Source organism: Erpetoichthys calabaricus, chromosome 15 (genome assembly GCF_900747795.2).
Source record: "Erpetoichthys calabaricus chromosome 15, fErpCal1.3, whole genome shotgun sequence".
NCBI classification, from domain to species: Eukaryota; Metazoa; Chordata; class Cladistia; order Polypteriformes; family Polypteridae; genus Erpetoichthys; species Erpetoichthys calabaricus.
Window position 1 is genome coordinate 81,112,076 of NC_041408.2, and position 9,646 is coordinate 81,121,721.

Below are 9,646 nucleotides of genomic sequence, written 5' to 3' on the forward strand. Positions count from 1 at the left end.
CTCTAGCTTCTCTTTTTGTCAATTAAGCATGCCGGTGAAGTCTCCAAAGGTGATGAATTTGCGCTCTTATTAACACCCGAGAGTGGGTGGAAATGGAGCTGCAACTCCAGCCATGCAGATTGATAGCCTATGGGGCTCAACTGTCAAAAGCCAGAGTAAATTGGAAATGTATATGTAAAGCATGCAGTACAATCGATACCATGAAAAATGAGTAACGAAGTAATTTTAAAATGCTAAATTTAAATTACATATTATTTATTTTTATTATATATACACACATACATACAGTATTGCCCCCAGAAGCCGAACGCCCCAGAACTTGAACAACTTGGAATTTGAGCAAATTTTGTCCGGGAATCTGAACACTGTTTTGGAATCCAAATGCTCAGCACATTGTTCATGTGAGTTTGTGCGTACATTTCCCCAGCGCTCGGGCCACCCATGCGCTTTGTCGTTCAGTTCATTGTCGGAAGCTGTAGTGAAAGCATTTTGTACAATTTTCACTGCTAATTTTATGCTTTTGTGCCCGTTTTGTGTTATTTTTTTATATAATAACAACTTAGTGTATTCACTATGGGTCCTAAAAAGTGTAGTGAAGAAAATAAGAGTAACAGGAAAGCTGTTAGAGCTACAATTGAAGTTAAGAAAGATCTTATCGCTAAGCATGAAAGTGGTACACGTGTGGCTGATCTCGCTACTATGTTCGGGATGCCTAAATAGACTTTGTATGATTTTGAAAAATAAGGAAGCTATCAAAGCAGCTGATGTGGTGAAAGTGGTTACGACACTGACCTCTAGGAGATCAAAAAGTATGGAAGAGATGGAAAAACATTTTTTATATTTTTAATTTTATTAATTTACATTTTTATTCAAATATCATTGTTCGTTAATATTTTAGATTGTGAGGCTTCTGAGACCTTCCCCAATGGGGCTGCACACCAAATCGCGATTGAGACGTCTATTGAGGGCTGTTCGTCTGTCACCGAGGCAACCACAAGTTTATAGCGCCCTGTGGGTTTGCAGCAAGCACCACAGTGGCAATTGCAAGTTCGGAGCCTCCCCAAGTAACACGTTTGTCGCCCAATGGGTGAAGCAGGTAACATTATAATCCAGCCACTGAGTGTCCATCGTTTGTTCGTGTGTGTGTGTGTGATAGATACTGTAGATAGAGATTATATAATATCTATTTATATCTAATCTATAGATATAGATTATCTATATATATGTGTATGTATCTGTCTATATTATCAATATACATACATACATACATAATACTTTCAGAACCAAGCTGTGTGCACCATCTCTGAAAACGTATTAAACAAGCAAATGACTGGCACAACAATTGGAAGGCACCTCATTTTACTTTTTCATTTTCTCCCTCTGTCTTTCCCGTGAAGAATTTGGCAAAAATCTCAAGTTGAAATAATCCTTGAAATTTTGAATTTTAGATAATATATTTCTTAAACTTTTAACTAATCAAAAGTTAAAATTACATACAGCAGGGAGAAAAATCATCTCTGTGGTTATTTTAATATGATTTAAGAAAAAAAAAAAAAAAAACCTTACCATATTTCTGTGTTTCTGTTTTAGCCTCACACTTCCGTATGTAATTTTGAGCCCTTAACTCTTCAAAGCAAAGCTCAGAATCTCCACAGATCAGCTTGTCTTTGCAATACATTGGAATTACTTCATTTTTACATGCTTGTGGCTGCCTTTGGGATGGTCTATTTTCAGACTTTGAAATGCTAGAAATAAAAATGGATGAATATGGAAACAGAGCCAAGAAAATGACATTCCTTGCCAACTGAAAAATAAGCAAAATGATTTTCTAGAACTAAAAACACCATGAATGAAAAAGTTAATTTCAAAAAGTAGTAAAACCTACTAATACATATTGTTAAGAAAAGATAAGATTTCAAAACAGTTTGGTTAAAAAGCAATCCTACTTACATGTGTTGAGTTTTGTCAGGTGAAGAACAAGGAGGCTCACTCTTGTAAGCTGTTGAATCCTATGGCAAAAAATATTAAAAATATCTGACTTATCCAGCATACGAGTTTCTCTACATAAAGCTGGAATTTTATAAGTAAAATCCTGCAGGCCAATGGGTGCACACAATATAAAACTATTCTCTCCACAAAAAAAAGAAAAAAAAATTGGAAAAAAAAATTAACATGCTTCTAGCATTTTACAAAGCTAATAACTGCTCCAACTTTAGCTTGAATTGATGGAATTATTTTTGAGTTATTGTGTCTAAAGACTTGCAATCTGACTTCGAAGTAGACACTCTTAAAGTGGCCATATTGTCCCATCAATACTTTCCATATACATAGTTATTTCCATTAAGCACCACTGTAGTGCCCAACTAGTAAATTAGTACTATTTAAACCATGTAGTACTGAAACGTAATAGCTGCATCTCAAAGTCTAGTAATCATAAGGTTAAAAAAAAAAAATTCTCCTTTGTAAAATAACACATTTGAATCTACATATAAAACAATTGCAATATGTCAAGTTTTAAAAAAGAATTCAAGATCCAAATTAGCAAAGGTGTTTTCCTCTGTGCCTAGTGAGATCAAAAATATAACTTTATGCATTGTAAAGTAAAATAAGTCAATATGATCAACAACAATAAGACAACGTCAATGTTCAGTTTATATCAAACTTTTCAAGACACTCAAAATGGTTTTACACATAATGGGAAGAGTTACTTCAGCCACCACCAATGTGCAGCATCCACACGGATAAGGCAAAGACAGATATTTACACCAGTACACTCACCACACATTAGTCATTAGGTGATGAAGGGCTGACAGAGATAGTTATACAATAAGGTACAGGGGATGATTATAGGGCCAGAATGATGAGGCTGTGATGAGCAGTTTACTCAAGAAATCGAGAAACACTATACTCTATACAAAAGATTCTCATGTATCTTTTATGACCACCGAGAATCACATTCTCAATTTTATGTCTCACCCGAAGGATTTGCAGCTCAGTATCCCCATCACTGCACTGGGGCATTGGGATCCACACACGGACCACAGTGTAAACACCTCCTGAGAGCCTCATTAACACCTCTTCAAGTAGCAACCCAAGCTTTTTGCTAAATGGTGTCCCATCAACTACTGGCCAAGCCCCAACATACTTAGCTTCAGTTGGACAGACAGCATCTCTACCCCCTCTATACATCGCTCCAATACATTATTTATGCAATTCTTCAGTAACACAGAGAACTTTCTTCACTGGTTACTGTATGTAAGTGTCCAGGATAAACATTCCTTTAATCAAAGTTAAATTATTTGTACCTTGCTTTGGGTACAGTAATCAACAGCTCCTTTCTGATTGTCGGAAGGGTGCAGTTGGTTAACTAGTTGCGAGTTCTGAAGAGGCATTGTGCCACCTACACACAAACACAAAAAGAAAAAAAAAGATCAAAAGTAGTACTTATTCATATATTACACTGGTCTCTTTTTCATATATTTTTACACTTTACTATAGTCACACAAATAAGCACATTTACATTTTATTCGATTCGCAAAGAATCTTTGATTATAAATCAAAACCTAAAAAACTGGAGAGTTTTTTATTCAACTAATTTGAAAATGGATCAACTTACGATATAAAATACATAGTACATTATATACATTTTATTCCAGGATAGGCATCTCTTAAGAAAAGACACGCAACAGTCCTGTAGGAAAAGTCTGCAAGGGAGAGTAAATCACTTGCAATGAAAAAATACCTTAGCATACTGGTGACGTAACACACATTCTGAAAGGGGATCATATACCTAGTCATGCTAGGTACCTAAGAAGTGAAACTCCAAAGGCACCCAAGCTAGAACAAATTTCTTGAAGGAACTTGAAGATTCTCACAAGATGCTATAAAGTATGTGATCCAGAAGGTGCCAAGGATGCCAGACAGTCTTCTCAGCACCCTTAAGTTCTTTAGCTTTGGCCATTTTGCTATGCTAGAAAGGATTAGCACAAAGACAATGTAGCCAATATTTCTATTATGTCAGTCTCCAAGGTATTATTCCATACATTAACAAACATCAGATGGGTACTTTCTTAATACACAATGTAAAAAATTTTGGAATAATATCAATAATTTATTGTAAATATAAGAAATTATATTACATTTCCACTGAAGAGCACACATTTACATACAATTTCTCTCCATCTTTAACACATGAGTTTTGGATATAAAAGTTCATAAACGAAAATAAATTGGCCTTTCAAGAAAAATAAAAAGACTACTTTCAGATGTATCTAGACATTATGCAAGAAATTTGAAAAGAAATTAAAGGAAGCTCTATTACCCAAATTGTAATTTTCCATTTATTTACCTTGTGTCATCACCTGCTTCCGAGTTAACCGTGTCTTGAATAGCCTGCATAACCAAAATGCACATAATTTATATGGAATTGGTAAAAACAATGGTTTTTCCACTATCTAGGAACTTAAATGTAATCAGAGATAAAGAAATTAAGCTGTTGCTACTGCAGAGCATGATGAAACTTCAAAAAGCAAATTACTATTCATATTTTAAAGTTGTCTAAAAGGTACTTTTCTCATATTTTATGTGTAGAAATATAGATCAAATAAATGCAATTAGTTTTTTTTATTACATTAAGAAACACCATTTTCACAACCTGCCATTACACCTTTTCATTAAATGAAATTATGAAGAATGCTCATATACCTATATTCATGAAGTATGCTGTCTGCTGGTTCTGCCTGATTTTCAGTCGCTCTTTGATAAACCAAATCTGCCTGCTGGAACAGTTCCTGCACTTCAAATTGTTGTGCCCATGCCAAATAAAGAGAAGCTGTTCTGGTCCCAATGCCCTGATCATGCAGATAACCATACGCTGCAATGCGATCACTGTAGAAATTAACCTTAAAACAGTGAATAAAAGATATGCATAAGAAGTCTGACAAACAAGAGGAAACCCCATTAAGCTTGTTTGGTGAATAATATAGCATACATTTGACATTTAAACAGAAGATTGAGTCTGCATGCAAGAATGACATCCAGTTTCAAAATTACATTTTTCCTACATAAATTACCAATTTAAGAAGTCAAGCATGCATCTCGGCTATATCACATTTTTACTAGATGAGAAGGAGGAAAAATACATGTGAAATGACAAATGACAGTTGAGATGCCCTTTTTGCAAGAATTGCATTCAGTATTTTAAGATAAAATGATGTACATTAAGAACAGCAATTGTAAAGTAAAATATACAGAAAAGGAAATCATTGCACATGTGAAAATGTTAGTAACATGGCAGTGATTCAAGTGTTTCAGAAATTACTTCATACTAGGAATATTCTTTAAAAGTGGAATATAGCAAAAACTATCCTACAGTGGCCAATACAGTAAGGCATAAAAGTAAACTGAAATCAAAATGATAGAAAAAAATAAACATATCCAATATAACAGCATTAGAAATAAGTGAACAGTGGTTTAACTTGTGCTTTAATAATACTGTATACCAGGGGTGTCCAACTCCGGTCCTGGTGGGCCGCAGTGGCTGCAGGTTTTCATTGTAATCCTTTTCCTAATCAGCGAGCAGCTTTAGTTTTCACTCCTGATTAACTCCTTTTCCATTCATTTTAATAGCCCTGTTTTTAAGGATTCAGTCCTCTTAATTGATTCGTTTCTTCATTAAATGGCAGCCAAACAGAAAAGATATGTGAAACGAGCCAACAGATGACCAGCTAAATTGAAACGTCAAGCTCCAGCCAATTTCACTCCAACCAGTTCCTTAATGAGAAGCCAATTCTTGTTGTTATCGACTATCAGGACTTGTCGCTGCTCTCGTTCCGCCACAGCAGACTGTTGAGTTTCTGTTTTTTCTATGACCGAGACCTTCACCTTTCTTTATTTTCAGGTTAGCTGGTCATGTGGCGGTTTGTTTTGCCTCTCATTATTGTTTGGCTGCTCATTAAGGAAAAACAAACAGCTAAGGGGTCTGAGTCACATCAATTAAAATGAAGGCAAAACAAGTTAATCAGCAGGAAAAATAGCTCACTAATTAAGAAGATTATTAGAATGAAAACCTGCAGCCACTGTGGCCCACTGAGACCAGAGTTAGACAACCCTGCTGTAGATTTTTGTAATAAGAAGTGGCAAGATACTAAACGTGGAGCAGATTTACTCTGACTTCTGATATACAGTAGTAGCTTTAAGCCTCTCATAGGTGCAAAAGGCAGATGTCCAGGACACCGTCCTCTTGTGGGAGCAGAATAACCTAAAGATCTTTGCTTTAAGGTCAAAAATGGGTTATTCCAGGGTTCAGAAAAAAAAAATGTAAAATTACAGGATGTAGAAAATGTGGCTTATGAGAAAATTCTAGAGGAAATACCATTATCAGACTCATGGGATTAAAAAGGCAAACACCATGCCGAGGCATGTAACAAGCTGTATAATTGACAAGTCTATGGCTCTGCCATATTCTACATATAACACCTGTAAAACAATATCTGGACTACTAGCTGCAGTTTGAGCGTATATTTTACAAAATGCCCATAATAGCATTAGAGGAATCCAACACAATGGATACTATGCTAATTCAAGGAACAGAAGTTATGAACTACTAGATGTGTAAGCCCGTGCTGTAAAAAGCCCGGGGTCCTAAAAACTATTGAAATCGTCAGGAAAAAAAAAATTCAAATGTAGAGATGTGAGGCAACTGAAAGGAACTACTCTGGGCATCTCTCTCCTAGGAGGATTCATTTTGCCGATGTGCTTGCATCACTTGTGCATTAGCGGTGGGAGAAAAAGTAAAAGGGATATCGTTTTGCTGACATGCTGGCCCAGCTTGTGTTATTAGCGGCTAAGCAAGTTTTCTGTTTCCTCAGAGGTGGAGCCCTTAACCCGACTCCACCTCTCACTCCCGGGCCAGAGAGACACACTTCCACTCATAGACATTTATATATAAGATGAGGGGAAAAGGGAACCAAATCTTTTTAAAATCAACAATTTCAAAATTAAAATTATAAAAAAGGGTGAGTGTAAGAGCCAAATCTTAGAAAGTTAAAGTTTTGAGTTAAACTCATATTAAAGTTTGCTTAATTTGAATATAAATTTATTCCATAGTCAGACAATGGTATAGTCTTTTCCCCCTATAAGTTAGTATGAGATAGAACCTTCTTGCTATAACTGAGAAATAGTGTGATAACTGAGTCAGTTGTGTTTAGAACAAGTCCCAGTAAACAGGGACTTGAAAGACCCATTTTCAACTCGGAAATGGGATAGGCATACAGTTTTCTGAACGTCGTCGTTTAGAAATGGTTCAGAAACGTTAAGTTATTAGTAACGATTTGAGATGTAACAAGATTTAAGCTTTGAACAGAACTGTTCTTAACAAGAATTTTTCTTTTTTTTTTTTTTTGCTATTTTAAATTTTCTTTTTTGTGTGAATTGTTTTACTCTGAATTTTAACCAAAACTTTCTAAAAACGAAGATATTTTGTCTGTAGAATCATTTCAGCGTGTCATGCTTTTGTTGGATCCCATTTTTAAGTTAGAGCTACTGAACTTTGACAATTTTGGAAAAACGCAGCTACAGTGAGTATTTTAAGACGCCAACATTAAAATCTATTCATTAAAATGAACATGGAGCTCATGTGAAATCAAGATAACGGTTAATTTGCCAAAAATATTACAAGGCATCCCATCACATACCTCAAGAAACAAGTTAAAGAGCAGTGTAGCTGAGAACAAGACCTGGAAAATTTTAAATCATCATTCCATATTTTAAAACATCCTCTTCTTGGTATCCTACTGTGTCATTGTCACATTTATTTATATATATAATCTCGTACCATAAAAATAAAGACATTCAATACGATTTCTAAATATTAAGGGACCTGGGAATAATTCTGCTGTTACAAAAAAAAAAAAAAAAAAGGTGTAAAATGCCAGAACACACAAGGTAATATAAATGTGTTTCATCAATCCTTAAATTTTCTAAAATGATACATTCTTATATCAAATATATATTTATATAAATACAATGTGAAAACATTATACCGTAATACTTACATATTTAATGCAATAGTCAACGTAACGATGATCATTTGCATAACGTTGGTCATTCATGAATTTTTTCACTAAGCTCTCCAACACACTGAAAATTTTACTCTCTGGGAAACATTCGGATATTCTTTGAACCAATCTAAATTATAAAAAATGAAAGCATTAAACAGATTGGGAAACTAACTCAAGTATGTTATACAATTGCAAAAAACAATGGAAAAAATAAATAATATTACTTGTCCCATTGGTCCAGTGGATCATCTCCAATATAGTTCTGTGTATGGGCTTCAAAATCTCTGTAAAATGAATTGAAGACAGAAATAAATTAAAATTTACTCCATATCTACAGCATGACCGTAAAGCATTTGACTCAGTTGTTCAAGCTGCCCTGTGGGACATCCCGAGACTTTGCAGGATGCCCCCGAAGTTGCTGAATATCATGGCTGGCCTGTACACTGGTATTGTGTGTCCTATGCAGAGTGTAGGCAGAACCTCTGCATTTTTCCCCAGTTGATTCTGGGGATCGTCAGGAGTATGTTCTGTTCCTACTCCGTTCAATGCTTGCATGGACTGGGTGCTGGGCAAGGTCGTGGGGTTCAGCGGCTGTGGGGCATCTGTTGGTGAAGCGAGATTCACCGATTTTGACATTGCCAACAATGCTCTGATGTTCACTGTGAGGCTGACTGGACCTCTCGAGGGACTGAGCGAGGAGCCCGAGTGTCTGGGCTTGCAAGTGTCTGGGATAAAAACCAAAACCCAGGCCTTTAATGACCCCTTGGACATAACCAAGGGGTGTGTGTCACTCCAGATATCTTTTCAAAAGGACAAAGGTCCAATTCTTTAGAGTCCTGGTGCTTCCTGTCTTGCTATATGGTTGTGAGACATGGACACTATCCAGTGACCTGAGACGAAGACTGGACTCCTTTGGTACTGTGTCTCTTCTGAGAATCCTTGGGTACCATTGGTTTGACTCTGTGTCGAATGAGTGGTTGCTCACAACAGTCCCGAATGAGGCACATTACCTGCATTGAGAGGGAGCATCACTTACAGCCATGTGGCTGAACACCCCGAGGGTGTTCCAGCTCACAGGATTCTCATTGTTGAGGACCTGAGCAGCTGAACCAGGACAAGGGGATGTCCACGTAACACCTGGCTGCGGCAGATAGAGGGTCATTTCCGGGGCGATTGTGGGTATGCCTGGGGGGTTGCCAACCAGGATCCCGAGACACAGTGCATACTCTCCAACCTGACATGACCTAACCTAACTACTGCATTCCATTATGTGATTGGATTTGCGCCATATTAGACGGAGTGATATGTCCGTATTAGTTTGTGCCATGCACACTGTATTTCTACACTGCCAAAGATCAACAACTTTGTTTTCTGAACTTTCTTGAAGGTCCACTTTTCAAATCGTGTGTTCATAAAAAGTGGACCATCACACCAACCAATTAAACTTTTGTAGATCTAGATTTTATTATTTACCTCAGATGTGTGTCATTTTCACCCCCAAAATTAAGGATACCGTAATTAAACTGATTTTGCTCAAGTAAACATCTTATAAAAGGAGGTGAGTGTGCATGCCTGTATTAGTGATA

General features: G+C 36.4%; 1 protein-coding gene across 1 annotated transcript in view; it reads right to left on the minus strand.

The window, feature by feature from the left end:
• bub1 (BUB1 mitotic checkpoint serine/threonine kinase) overlaps nucleotides 1-9,222 on the minus strand; it is a 52,405-nt gene extending 43,183 nt beyond the window's left edge. Inside the window, exons 1-8 of the mRNA XM_051919253.1 lie at nucleotides 9,097-9,222; nucleotides 8,285-8,352; nucleotides 8,055-8,187; nucleotides 4,705-4,901; nucleotides 4,349-4,392; nucleotides 3,306-3,400; nucleotides 1,951-2,009; nucleotides 1,567-1,745 (exon numbers count right to left, since the gene is read on the minus strand). Coding sequence (XP_051775213.1) covers nucleotides 1,567-1,745; nucleotides 1,951-2,009; nucleotides 3,306-3,400; nucleotides 4,349-4,392; nucleotides 4,705-4,901; nucleotides 8,055-8,187; nucleotides 8,285-8,352; nucleotides 9,097-9,222 — 901 coding nt within the window. The remainder of the gene's footprint in view (nucleotides 1-1,566; nucleotides 1,746-1,950; nucleotides 2,010-3,305; nucleotides 3,401-4,348; nucleotides 4,393-4,704; nucleotides 4,902-8,054; nucleotides 8,188-8,284; nucleotides 8,353-9,096) is intronic.
• Between the last annotated feature and the right edge of the window lie 424 nt (nucleotides 9,223-9,646).